This window comes from Neofelis nebulosa, chromosome 12 (genome assembly GCF_028018385.1).
Source record: "Neofelis nebulosa isolate mNeoNeb1 chromosome 12, mNeoNeb1.pri, whole genome shotgun sequence".
In the NCBI taxonomy this organism is placed as follows: Eukaryota; Metazoa; Chordata; class Mammalia; order Carnivora; family Felidae; genus Neofelis; species Neofelis nebulosa.
Window position 1 is genome coordinate 65,113,168 of NC_080793.1, and position 13,788 is coordinate 65,126,955.

Sequence of the window (13,788 nt, forward strand, 5' to 3'; positions counted from 1 at the left end):
CCACTGGCTACTAACTTCCTTTGTTAGAGGGCTTAATTCTACCCTTCCTCTTACAGATGACACAGCTAATTCTGAAACACATGGAATCAAGGTAAAGTCTTTTTTTGAAAAAGTGCAGAACAACATGGCCTCCCTGGCCTGACAGTTAACTGACCTGGGGACTAGGGACAGGGTAGGGAGGGTGGGGGGATAGGGTTCATCTGGCTGCAGCTTTAACCAACGGAAAAACTGTGATGAAAAGACATGGTGATTGCAGCAGGAAATGTAGCATTCTGTACCAGGCCAGCTTTGCAAACAGATAAGCCTATTTGAAGGTCAAATGTGGCATCTACTGGAGGGAGGAAGAGAACAGTGGTTTCACCACACATTGTATTAAAAAGATTAACTTGGAGTGCCTGGGTGGCTCAGTTGGTTGAGCTTCCAACTTCGGCTCAGGTCATGATCTCATGGTTTGTGAGTTCAAGCCCCAGGATGGGCTCTGTGCTGACAGCCTACTTTGGATTCTGTGTTCTCCCTTTCTCTCTGCCCCTCCCCTGCTCACACTCTGTCTCTCAAAAATAAATAAATGTTGAAAAAAATTTTTAAAAAGATTAACTCATGTTGAACATAAAAGAAACTTCAGAGGTTGGCCTGAGATCAAAGCCATCTTTTGTTATTTCTCAAATTTTGTAGTAAAAATCACCACCTATCGGTGTCTCTACTTAGTCCATGGTTTTATTACCCTATTACAACACCCCTTTGGGAACTGGCTTTTCTCAGGTGGTATTCATTAGACACAAATGGTTGATAGTTTTATCTTCCCTAGAAGAAGGGGCTTAGCCTTGTATTCTAATTTGCAGTTTCTTTTTTTTTCTGAATTGAATCCATTTAACTGGGAAGGATTAAAGTTACTGAATTTCAAAAGGATTAAGTAAGGACCCTGGAGACTTGTGCATGGGTTCCTGTGTGACAGATGATGGACTGTCAAATTCCACCCAAGAAAGGATTCTGCATTTGACATCTGTCCTATCCTGGGTCATCTCTATGAATCAGAAGGGGCCTTGAACTTATGTGGTCACATTTGAGAAAGAAGACCCCTTTCTCCTGAGTTTTGTCTGAGTGGAGTTGGTTCTCTGCATTTTGATGGGGGATGTTTGTCATAGCAGAGCCGCTGTTTTGAGTCACAAGCCCTTGATGTCACGACTGTTGGGTAACATCACTGTATGGTGTTGGGGTCTACACCATAGGAAAGGGCCACTCACGGTTCTGGGGAGAACACTTAGTGCACACAGCAGCCTAGAGAGGGTGGACTTTTCCAGTGGTCACAGGAGCCCCTTTGTTTTCTTTCTTCTCAAGCTGTGTGTGATCAGGCAGCAAAACATTCAGAACTTTACTTCTTTGATTTTTAGGCGGAAAGGGCTCATCTTGAACATTTCTTCCGGGGTGGCCCTCTTTCCCTGGCCACTCTACTCCACGTATTCAGCTTCCAAGGTGAGCAGCAGCATGCAGTCCAAGTTTCCTTCTCCTTCTGCTCTTGTTTCTCCAAGCTGGCATTTTCCTTTGGACTTTGGATCATCTGGCAAGCTGATGGACAGATTTGCCTGGAGAGCAAATGTACAGGGGGCTTCTGTGTACAGGGCTCATCAGCAGACATCTGGGAACCATGTCAGCAGATGCCCATGGGTTGATGAAGCCCTGAGGCAGCACAGCTGGACAAGCGCAGTCCCCATGGGACTCCAGGCCCCACTCAGCCTCTTGCTTGATAGCCCTGCTCCTTTGCTGCCAGCAAGTAGCACTGTGTCTTTCTTCCGTCCTGGAGGCCTAGCCAGGTGGCCCATGCCCTAGTCATAAAACCAAACCCTCAGAGGAGGGGGTGTTCCCTGGCACTGAGACAAGGGAGAGCCTTCTTTGGGTAAGGTCATCTATATGCAGTGGCCCTAGGCATGTATTAATCCCAAAATGTATGTTCCTGCTCACTGAGGGAGTTCTTTCCAGGCCAAGAAGTCCTAACTCCCATCAGACAAACTGCTGCATTTTAAGGTAAAGCAGGTCAGCTCCCTGCAGTCCCTTTAAGATCTGAATAAGTTGGCTCTGAGGACAAAGCAAGCTGTCCCCTTAAGTGTTTTCTCCTTTTTGCTCCAGGCTTTTGTGTGTACGTTTTCCAAAGCCCTGCAAGCAGAATATAAAAGGAAAGGAATCATTATCCAGGTGAGGTCAACAGCTCTGAGTCTGTGGGACTGGGGCTAGGACGTGTGGATTCCCATGGAGCTGGGGTACTGCTTCCTGCAGGGCAGGTGGCACATGCATGGCCAGGTGGGAGGGTCTGGATGACACCACGTGAGTTCCTGTGACCCTCGCAGTGGCAGCTGCCACCGTAGTTGCCCTAGGTGCTGGAGGAGGAAATGGGGCAGGGTGAGTGAGCACTGCATCATGACAGTGTCTTGGTCTTGTCTGACCAGCCTTTACTCTCTGACTCAGGTGCAGGAGATAGGTTTAGGCAGGAGGAATTGTGGAGAAGAAGCAAAAGAAAACCGGGCAAGAGATCTGTATTGAAAAGAGGCGGTGGTTGGGGGGTAGCGGCGGTTGGGCGGTGAGTAGAATTTGTGAAGGGGGTAGTATTTGTTGGGGGGTAGTGGCCATCGAGGGGTGTAGTGGCAGTCAGAGAGTGGGTAGTGGCAGTGGGGGGGGGTAGTGGTGGGAGGTAGCCATGGTCGGAGGGTGGCTAGTGGCAGTGGGGGGGGGGGGTAGCAACGGTTGGGGTGAGCAGTGGCGGTAAGGGAGTAGCAGCGGTGGCGGGTACTCTGGGAGCTGTTTATCTGTGATGGGCCACAAAGATCCCCACCCTGGTTCTTGAGCGGTTAGAGTAGAAGTGCTTGGCTTCCTCTTTCACCTACAACAGCAGAACCATCGTGGAGATGACCTTGTCCCAACCTTAAACAGAGGAGGGTTGTCACAGCCATCAGCAGACTGTGCAGTATGATTCTTGAGGTGTCAGTGACATATACTTGCTTGGCTCAGCAAAATAGAGTTAACTGCTTTCTGGAACTTGGAATAAACAGTTTACAGAGTTTTTTTGTTATTGTTTGGGAAGAACCTTTGAGACATACTATTAGAAATGAAAAGGTACACTCACAGTTAAATCTGTAAAATCATTGCTGTACCTACTGATTTTCAATTAAAATACTCAGGTGAGAACATCTCAGATGGCTGTTCCTAAATTAATCACTTATAGGATAAAGGCATATCAATATGCCATATTCAATAGGCAGGTATGAGTTAATGGTACAAACTTTGCAAATAGCACTGTCTTTCATGGTGAATGATTATAACAACCCTGTCACTAGACCACAGTTCTGTTCTCTGCACTGATGGACTTAATTGTCACCTATCAGATACTTCTCCCTCCTATCCATTCTCCAACTCCCAGCTGAAGATAGATTCTTTTTGCAACAGTGCTACCCCATATAGGCTAAGTTTCCTGCAGTAAAAAATAACTCATAAAATCTCATTGGCCTCAAACTGCAAAGATTTATTTCTCATTCACTATAAGCTGGCAGAGAGGATTAACTCATTGTAGCCATGCAGGGACCCAGGCAGATGGAGCAGCTGCCATCTTGGATATTGTCAGTTGAAATGCCAGAGAAAAAGTGGGAGGAGTTCCTGAAGATCTTGCTTTGATAATTAAGGGCTCTGGGTCAAAAAATATAAGAAGCATGTGTTCTCAAACCCAGTTATTTCTCTATCTGGAAACTGGGTTTAAGAATGCACACTTCTTATATTTCTCTAAGAGTAACACTTTGAGATCTTTAGAAGAAAACTGTTATACAAATTAATGACTGTTAATTTCCATGAGAACCAATTCAGTTGGATTGATCGACTTATAATTAGATTCAATTATGAAACAACACAATTTCAAGTGTGCTATTGATGAAGTTTTGGGGTGGGGGGGGGTTTTGGAGCCGATGGCCAAGAAAAAATTCTTGAAGACGTCTTTGGTGCATAAAGGTGATTTTATTAAAGCATGGGACAGGACCCATGGGCAGGAAGAGCTGCACTGGGGTTGTGAAGAGTAGCTGGTTATATACTATGGAGTTGAGGGAGGTAAAGTCAAAAAGGAGGCCTCCAGAGGGACTTTGATATGCTAAAGAGGACTCAAAGATACTGGAGGCCTGGCTATTGTCAAATTAAGGTTGTTTTCCTGTAGTAAGGCATTAGCATAGGACAGTTGGGAGTTTCTGGAGAAATGTTATACTCTGTATTTGTCTCAAGTATTTGTCAATTGGCTGCAGGTTATAAGGAAATTTAATTTTACTTGCCATTTCCTTCTTGCCTTTGTTCCCCACATCACTACGGAGGCATGATGTTGGGGCTCCAGGAAACTGAGTCTATAGGTTTCTGGAGATTAGGCTATTGATAAGATTGCCTTTTTCTTGTACTTTACTAAGATATTTATAAACTGATGGAGACCCATGCCCTGTACAACTGTGATCTCTACAGTTAACCATTTGTTTTCTTTCCTTTCCTTTGTTCTTGGGCAGCCTGGCATCCCTGAGGAATATCACACATATCCCACAGGGTGTGTGTGTGTGTGTGTGTGTGTGTGTGCGTGCATGCGCTAGCTTGTATTTTGCCCTCAACATGCCTTATGCTCCCTCATCAATGTGAAGAAAATGTGATGTGAGGAAAAATAAAACCAAGAAAACAAGCATGGATCTTTTTTTTCTTTCTAAAGATGCCGAGGTCTCTGTCTGGGAATAAAGTAAGAAACCCCATTATGAAATCTCATGCTAGGACACAGTGTGGTGAGATCCCAGGTGGAAACATGGTGTTGAGTTTGCAAGGCACATTGTGTGATTGTTTATTTTTCTTACCACAATAGGAAAGATCATCAGGTATGTGCCACTCCTGGCTCCTAACTGAAGCGTGGAAGTGTGAATCCAGAGAGCTTTGCATTGCTCCAGCTTTGGCTGTATGTGTTAGAAATAAACTTCTCAGGCAATGTTGCCAGATAAAATATAGGACATCCAGTTTAGTGTGAATTTCAGATAATAGTAATTTCTTTTTTGGTATAGGTGTAGGTCATGTAATACTTGGAACATATTATACTTTAATCTTTTTCCTTGTTTGTCTGGATTTCAAATTTTACTGAGTGTCCTACATTTTTATTGTTGAAATCTGGCCACCATGTCTAAGAGATAACTCATGTCCTCAGTCACCCCATGTACATTTGAACCACCTGACATGGTTGTGGCTAAGGTCTCAGCTTGAGTTAGTGATAAAGTTAAACCAGAAACCAGCCTTTCTGATTCACAGCTCTGTGCCAGTTTATGCCTTTTCAGTGCTCCATTATCAGTTAAGATCCCGAGACTTTTTACAGGAAGAACAGAATTGGAAAATGAAGAGGTGGTTAAAATAAGTGTTAATTGCTCAGGTGTGGACAGATTGCTCCTGTGTTATGGCCTTTATTTTCCATTGTAGGTGCTGACCCCCTATGCTGTTTCAACCCCAATGACAAAGTATCTAAACACCAACATGGTAACCAAGACTGCTGATGAGTTTGTTAAGGAATCACTGAATTATGTCATGATTGGAGACGAAACCTGTGGCTGCCTCATCCATGAAATCTTGGTAACTGATAAATTCTTTCTCAAAGCAAGAGAGGCAGGTGTGCAGGCAACCCCAGCAGAGCTCTTCCTTGCTATTGGAACAGTCAACCGGTTCCTTTAGTGCTGCCAGAGGGTATGCTACTAAGTAGTAATATAGCCAGTTAAAGAGCATATGTGGCAAAGAGGAGAAGCTGGAGGCCTGGGTGCTCAGACCATAGATAATCCCAAAATTGGCAAATATCACCCTTGGCTGCTTCACTTCTTTCCTCAAAAAGTAAGGTGGCTTCCTGAGTGCTTGGAAAGGGCAGACCAAGACACAGGGAGCTTCCCTGGGTGGGGGTGAAAGGGGTTGCTAATGTCTTCTCTGGCCCCCTGTGTTAGGAAATGTTTAGCTAACTGGCTTTCCAGGAAAAAAAAAAAAACCCAAAACCTTTATTTATAGTGCTTGCTGATTTCCATGGTTTAAGAGCTCCCCCATGGCTGAGTTTATAGCTACCAATGTCTTGTCATGGCACTTGAATTTAAGAGTGTGCATGATTGGCTCTTTTGGGCAAGAACAAGCTGGCTCTTGCACAGCATGGACTCCACCAAATGTGGGAATAAAATTCAGTGGCATACGGTATGAGGAGTTCCTACTGTCCCTAGGCTGCTTTTAGAAGCAACCACAAACATGAAACATAGGTAGATTTGACTGTTGCATGCTGATACTGAAAACAAACACACACAGTGTCAGGGCAGTTCTGTTGCCGGTATCACCAACACATTTTAGACAGATCTATACTTTCCCTTCATATTTCAACTTTCTCCTCTGCCTCATGTGCTTTTCTACCATGGGAATTCGGTTTCTCCCCACTGTCTCTTTCTCTCTCAGGTGCTAGAAGGATTCATGGGTGAATACACTAAATCTTCCCAAAGCATTCAATTACCTCTTGGGACTTACAGAGACTCTACAAGAGATACTGAATTGACTTAGAGAACTACTTGCTACTTTTACTGTAGAACCCCTACAGTGTGCAGAATCACCAATTTAACACACACTTTTACAAAGTGGACATGCAGAAAGACCGTTAGATATTTATTTTGCCTATTGCTGATCTGGTCTTTCTCCAGATTACCACTTGCTGCGTGGTGGATAAACAAATGTACAATGAGTTTAAATTTAGTTTGATCTGGTAATCTAAACTACATATTTAGAAAATGTGCTTTTGTCTATTATTTAAAGTTTTCAGTCTTTCTGGGAGCATCCCTTTCTCCTGACTCTCTCACTGAGATGATATTGGGAAGAAAAATCTCCACTATTTCCTGCTGGTCCTTAAGTGTGTGTGGCTGATGTCCCACATCTACCTGGTGCTTGGTGACCCTTTCTGTCCATTTGGCTTGGCCAGTGAACTGCCAGCTGATAACTGCAGACCTCTGAATCTCTGCTACTTCCCTCATCCAGCCATAGCCCTGCAGTCCTTCTGCAGCTTTGGTTCATAAACATGCTCTGGCTCTCACTTCCACATCACCATCAACATGGACTTGACTCATGCTGGATAAACGAATGTCAGCACCTCCCTCACCATGCTGAGATAATGTTCCATATCTCCCCCTTTGCCTTCAGTGCCACCCTTACTTATTTAACACAGTTTCGTATTCTTTATCTGAATCCCCTGGTTCCCCAGCCCTCTACCCAGCCTAAGCCCAGAGGACACACATATCAAAGGACACACATCCTCTGGGATGTTGATGTCTTTAATGGAATCCATCAGCATTTAGAAAATGTTTTCTTGAGCCAATAGCCTGGCTTGCAGGGATGTTGTTTTGCTATATAATGCAATTCTAGATGTCAAAAGTTGAAAAAAATGTTTGGCTTTTCTTTTTTGATTTCTTTTTTTGGTAATATTTGCTTGCTTGTTTGTTTGTTTTGAGATAGAGATAGAGATAGATAGAGAGAGAGAGAGAGAGAGAGAGAGAGGTAGAAAGAGAATCTCAAGCAGGCTCTGCACTGTCAGCATAGTGCTCAATGAAGGGCTTGATCTCACAAACTGAGATCATGACCTGAGCTGACATCAAGAGTTGGATGTTTACCTGACTAAGCCACACAGGAGCTCCTCTCTTTTGATTTCTTATGTAACAGATCAGATCTCTTCTGGCAAACAGATGCCAAGTACAGACTAGGCAAAAGAGTCCTTGTGCCTGTCAAAGTAAAAGATAAAGCAAAGAACACACAAATCATTAAAGCCAATTTAGTGTTTGCCGGGACTTAGAAAGATTGTTGAATCTAAAGTTATGCGTAATCAAGTAGAATCGACTGGTAAACAAAATACCATTCCATTACAAAAAGGCAAGGCAAAGACAACATGCTCTTTACTCCCAAGGAGTTTTAGGGCAGGAACTGACATTAGAATGGAATCTCTAAGGTAGAGTCTGTGTGGTACTTGAGGTTACCTCACTTAATCCTCCTAATCATTTAGTAAGGTAGGTCATTTGGATCTTGTTTTACAGTTGAAGAAACTTAAGTTCAGAGCTAGATCAGATGCCTAAGGCCACTTGACTGGTAATGGTGAAGCTAGGGTTTAAGTCCACTTTAGCTCAATGTCATGCTTTTCCTGGTTTCATCTATACCATCCTTCTAGGTTGGTATGGGGTAGACAGCAATGGAGATGGAAGAAGGGACATTTTAGAACATTTTCTAGGGACCTGGAATCATTTATTTTCTTTATGGATGACTTCACTAAGCCAAAATATTTAGTTTAAGGCAGAGCTAATGAAAGGGTTTGATTTTGCTGTAAGATTAAAAAGCTCTGAAGGGGAGAAAAATGAAGTCCTTGAGGAAGAAGTTGCATTCACTCATTGACTTGGTTGGTGGAAGAAGAGTTCTACTTTGGTTCCCAGAAGCTGTCTTTGGTCCCCTGCTCAGAAATATCTCAATTAATGCAATGGTCTGAGAATCTGAGCTGTCTGAAGAATATGAACACTCCCTGAAAAGCTCACATCTTCCTCTGGTTGAAAGCCTGTTGTTTAGTGGGGAGCAGGAATGTTGGATGCCCAAGATTACAATGTAGACAAAATGATTTCTTCTGGGGGTCTGGACCAGTTTTATAGGACATGGGTATGATTTGAGGGCAAGAAGCCTTCCAATGCTTGTGCCTATGCCTGACATGCAGCCAACTAAGCATTCATGCCTTGGCTTGAAGCACCCTCCTCCTTTTCCAAGAAAATGCTCTGTGTTAGTAATTTATACCTTGCTGTGTCAGACTTTTGTTCGTGAATTCATCTATGCATTTGTGTATTTGCTTAGCACCTATTATGCCTCAGGCATTGTGTAAGGTAATAAGAGCATTTCTGACTGTTTTCTGGAATCTCATTTTAGTAGAACCTTGGTAAAAAGAACCTGAAGACACTGGGGAGATTGGGCACCAGGAAGAGGAAGTGCTTACTAAGAGAAGGAGAAAGGGGTGTGGGGTGAGTTCTGAACAGAGTTCTCTTAATTTAGAATTTCTTCTGTGCCGATTGTACAAGTGACTGTTTTGGTTTCTGAGAAAATCTTGCTTGCTGAGAAAGTGCTACAAAATTTTTAAATTTTAGCAAATGCTTAAAAGATTTTGAGACTTAAGTTCAGTAGTCAGAAAGATATTTTTAGGGGCGCCTGGGTGGCCCAATCGGTTAAGTGTCTGACTCTTGATTTTGGCTCAGATCATGATCTCATGATTTGTGAGTTTGAGTGCTGTGTTGGGCTCCATGCTGATTGCTTGGATCCTGCTTGAGATCTTCTCTCTCCCTCTCTCTACCCCTTCCCTGCTCATGCTTTCTGTCTGTCTCTCAAAATAAATAAACTTAAAAAAAAGAAAAATATTTTTAAAGATAATGACTATAAACTGAGATGTTTAGTTGTAACTTGTTTGCTCTTCTTTTTTCCCCCAAAACACTCATGTTTTTGTCTATTTAAGCGGAGCTTCCTGAACCTGATCCCATCCTGGGTTTTGTACAGCAGCACATTCCAGAAGAAATACATGGACTACCTCAAGCACAATACCAACACCATATAGTCCAAGTGGGCTGATGCTCCATCCAGCATTGTTCTCCAAGTTCCGTGTTGGCTGCAGAAAACTTATGAGCAGACTAGCACCTGCCACTCCTCTGAAGCTGGAGATGCTGTGTCATGAATACAGTACTGAAAATACAACTTTTTTTTTTCCATTTTACTTGAGTCTGGAGATCTTTGGGAAAGCTGTAGTGTAAAAATGTGTTGTGCAGTGGGGTTTTGTGGCTTTCTGTGTGAGAAGATGGGAGTGTCTATAGGAGAAACTAGAGGAATTTCTACATGGGATTATAACATAAATGTGGTGAGAAGAAAGCCTTTGATACTTGGCATATTCAGAACAATTATACCTATAAGCTACTTTATAGCTATGTTAAAGAAAGTCTGAAGGGGACACCTTGGTGGCTCAGGCAGTTAAACGTCCCACTCTTGATTTCTGCTCAGGTCATGATCTCTTAGTTTTATGAGTTTGAGCCCCAAGTCAGCTTCTGTGCACTGACCATGTGGAGTCTGCTTGGATTCTCTCCCTCTCTCTCTGTCCCTCCTCTGCTCATACTCTCTCTGTCTCTCTCAAATTAAATAAACTTAGGGAAAAAAAAGAATGTCTGAAGTTACTAAACTTTACCAAGACTGTTCTAGTCCTAGAGCACTCAACCTGAGCTCTTTAGAGACCCAGAAAACTCTAGGGGAAGGTTGGGCAGGCAACAGTTGCATCAGGCCAGTTTCTGGGACCCTCCCATTTCAACTAATGCATAACCAGCTTTATCTATTTTATTTATATTTGGGGTTCTATGTCAGGCTGTGCTCACAAAAATAAAACAGAAAAGCATATATTGATAAAAATAGTTTAAAAACCATGACTCTAATGCAGGAGTTGATACCTGCAGAAATGAAATTTTTGTAAGTCTCCAGCTTTAAGGGTGCTGGGCTGAGGGCTTTACTTGTCAACACATGGAGATGGTGTTTTGGGGAACTATTATCCATCAGCTCTTGAGGGAGTTGGAGGAGGAGCACAGCAGCAGGCAACCCTGTTTTGGCTGGCCTTGGTCAAGAGTGTTACCCCCATGACATCACCGTGCTCTAGGTGCTGCTGATGCTTGGTGGCACTCATCTTTTCTGAGACCATCATTGGCATTAGTAGTGTGAAAAAAGAATTTATGTACTGCTGCTCTATTTATAAAAGGAGTCTGGGAGATTTGGTTGGAATTTATGGGACATTTTGATATTCTGGGGGAAGCACAGGGTAGATAGAACATTTAAAACCTTGGTAAGGTTGGAAATCATAGGCTGTAATATCATAGCTTTTATTAAGCCTGCTCTGGGGAAAAGACTGGGAAAAGTTATTCATTCTGAGGTGTAGATATCTACTTAAATTTTCTCAATTATGGGTAACAATAACTACAGTACAGAATGTTTTTACAGTGCCCATATGTATTGGTTATTTACTTGTTGTCTTCCGTCCTAAGCCCCACCTTTCATACTCTGATCTATGATGCTGGGCTAGGAAGTTTCAGACTCTGGTCTTAAGACACTTATGCCAGCTGGTTTTGCATTAGATTCTGCCCATGAGAGGCCAATTTGGGAGAGAAAAGGAGGTAGGAGGGCCAGGGAAACTCCTTCCTATTCACACTCTTATTACCATCCTTCTGCAGAGGGGACAGTGTTAGCCACACTCAGCACCAACCAGGAAGCAGCCTGCAAGGATGTACTACCACCCTTCACAATGCCCCGTTTGGGCATTGACCAGGCAGCGGTTCCCCCTTGGAGCACTCAGTTCCTAGAAACACCACCTCCTCCACTGGTTCTACCAGTCCTGCAGCCACTAATAGCTGAGTTACCTAGTATCCTCTTTTTGCCTTTCAGCCTTCTGAATTCAGTGTTACCAATTTCTTCTACTCAATCCCTTCTGTTTGAAATGCTCAGTGTGCTTTCTCTTTTTGTTATTGGCCCTGGCTGAGACTTTCAGTTGATTATCTTGACTGATCTAGGAAGCTGAGTGGGTTGAATCTTTTTTTGACAATGAAGAATCAGAAACTCAGAGTTCTGAAACTGAAGGCATGATTGATCAATTTGAGGAATTATTTGCAAATGTGTGGGGAGGGCATAGAGAAGTCATCGGAGTTAGTAGAGTGGTGCTTTTATTACCCCAAAGCCTGAAGGGGCTGGGAAGGGAGCAATTACAGACCCAATGAGATAGACAGAGAGAGGAGGCTGGTGGTCAGAGGAAGGGAGAGGAAGAAGGAGAGGGCTGGAGAAAGAACAGTGTAAGGATCTCTGTCTCAGAGGAGCTGTGACCCTCGGCTGAGAGAAGCTGCCAAGTTGTGGCCACCCCATAGAGAGGGAGAGAGGATTGTGATATTGTGATTTCTAATAATAAATATATGTTATCTTCATCTCCATTCCTTGGAATTTCCCAGGTGATAAGAGCAATAAGTGTGCCATTTTTATTCATAACAAGCCGCTTTTCAAACATGCTTGAGTTTATATTAATGAGGTGACTTTTGGAAAGCCCCTAAGGATGGAGCTGGTTGCCAGAGGAACTGACCATGTGATTAGAAGGTTGGAACTTTCATTCCTACTCCACAATCTTTGGGGAGGGGAGAGAGGGTGGAGGTTGAGTTCAATCACTAATGACCAATGATTTAATCAATCGTGCCTACATAATGAAGGCTTTATAAACTATGGGTTTTGGAGAGCTTCTAAGGTTGGTGAACATGTGGAGGTGCTAAGAAGGTGGCATGCCTGGAGAGGGCAGGGAAGCTCCATGCCTTTTCCCATATACCTTGCCCTCTGTATCTCTTATATCTAGCTGTTCCTGAGTTGTATTCTTTTATAATAAACTGGCAATCTAGTAAGTAAACTACTTTCCTCAGTTCTGTGAGCCATTCCAGCAAATGAGTGAACCTGAGGAGGGGTCATGGGCACTTTCATTTTATAGCCACTAAATTGGTCAGAAGCTTAGGTGATAACCTGGATTTGCAATTGGCATCTAAAATGGGGGCAATGTTATAGGACAGCCTTTAACCCATGGGATCTGATGCTCCCTTCAGGTAAAGAGTGTCAGAATTGAGTTAAATTACAGGACACCGAGTGGGTGTCTGAGAATTGCTTGGGGTGGGAACCTCTCCACATATTTGGTGACCAGAATTACTGGGAGTAGAGTGTTGAGAGGAGAAACAGGAGTGTTTTTCCTTTGCAAGAATAAGTACCTCAACTTCACCTCCCTGCTGTTCTCTGGGTCTCCTGCTGGTGCCTGCTATTGGTCACATCTAACTGGAAGCTAGTTCACTGATGTATTTTGTGAGGTTAATCTCCTGGGATACCAGATCAGGGGTTGGAGGAAGAACAGAGATTAGATTTGGAGGAAAGAGATGCAACATAAGACCCACATATTAAGTGATTTTCTCAAAGTCATACCATTAATAGTTGGTGGCTCCTGAATTGGGGCTACTGCCTATTCTCTATGTTTCAAAAGGGGTAATACTTTAAGCTCAAAGAATAAATATCTCATTATGGAATTCAAGATTTCAGCAAAGTAGGTGATATCTTACAGACATTAAAGTCTCACTTGCTTAAATGTGAGACAACCATGCTTGTTAGCTATTCTAGGTATTATTGCCATATAACAAGTGATCCCCCAACCTAGTGGCATAAGATGACCACCATTTTCTTGTGCCACAGATTTCGTGGGTCAGAAAGGGCACAATGGGATAGTTTGGTTTGCTCCATGATATCTAGGAGCTCAGCTGGGAAGACTCAAAGGCTGGAAATGAGTCAGCCTCTGAAGCTGGAAACATCTGAATGATTGCTTAGTTATTTGTCTGGCAATTGATGGGAGTTATTATCTGGGACCACAGCTGGGCTGCTAGATGGAAACCTACACATGTCTCCTCTATGTTCTGCTTGGTTTTACTCACAGCACGGTGACTGGGTTCCAAGAATGAGCATTCAAAAGAAAACTAAGAGAAAGCCATACTGTCTTATATGACTTAGCCTTGAAGTCACATGACATTATTCCAACCCTTTCCAGATTCAGTGGGAGGGAACACAAACCTACCTCCTGATGGGAGAAGTACCATGTGTAACAGGAACTATTGTTGTCACCATTTTAGAAAATACAATGAGCCTTTACTAATTAATCTTACAGTAAGTGTTTGTCCTAGCATGTATCAATGATGG

At 43.1% G+C, this 13,788-nt stretch overlaps 1 protein-coding gene across 2 annotated transcripts in view; it reads left to right on the forward strand.

The window, feature by feature from the left end:
- The window catches only part of HSD17B3 (hydroxysteroid 17-beta dehydrogenase 3), a 52,669-nt gene extending 40,200 nt beyond the window's left edge, over positions 1-12,469 (forward strand). The window contains exons 7-11 of one of the 2 annotated variants that reach the window (XM_058695480.1): positions 57-91; positions 1,389-1,470; positions 2,122-2,187; positions 5,458-5,607; positions 9,518-12,469. In XM_058695480.1, coding sequence (XP_058551463.1) covers positions 57-91; positions 1,389-1,470; positions 2,122-2,187; positions 5,458-5,607; positions 9,518-9,616 — 432 coding nt within the window. In that variant the 3' untranslated portion in view covers positions 9,617-12,469. The remainder of the gene's footprint in view (positions 1-56; positions 92-1,388; positions 1,471-2,121; positions 2,188-5,457; positions 5,608-9,517) is intronic. The other variant, XM_058695481.1, reaches the window with a different exon arrangement.
- The last annotated feature ends 1,319 nt before the right edge of the window (positions 12,470-13,788 follow it).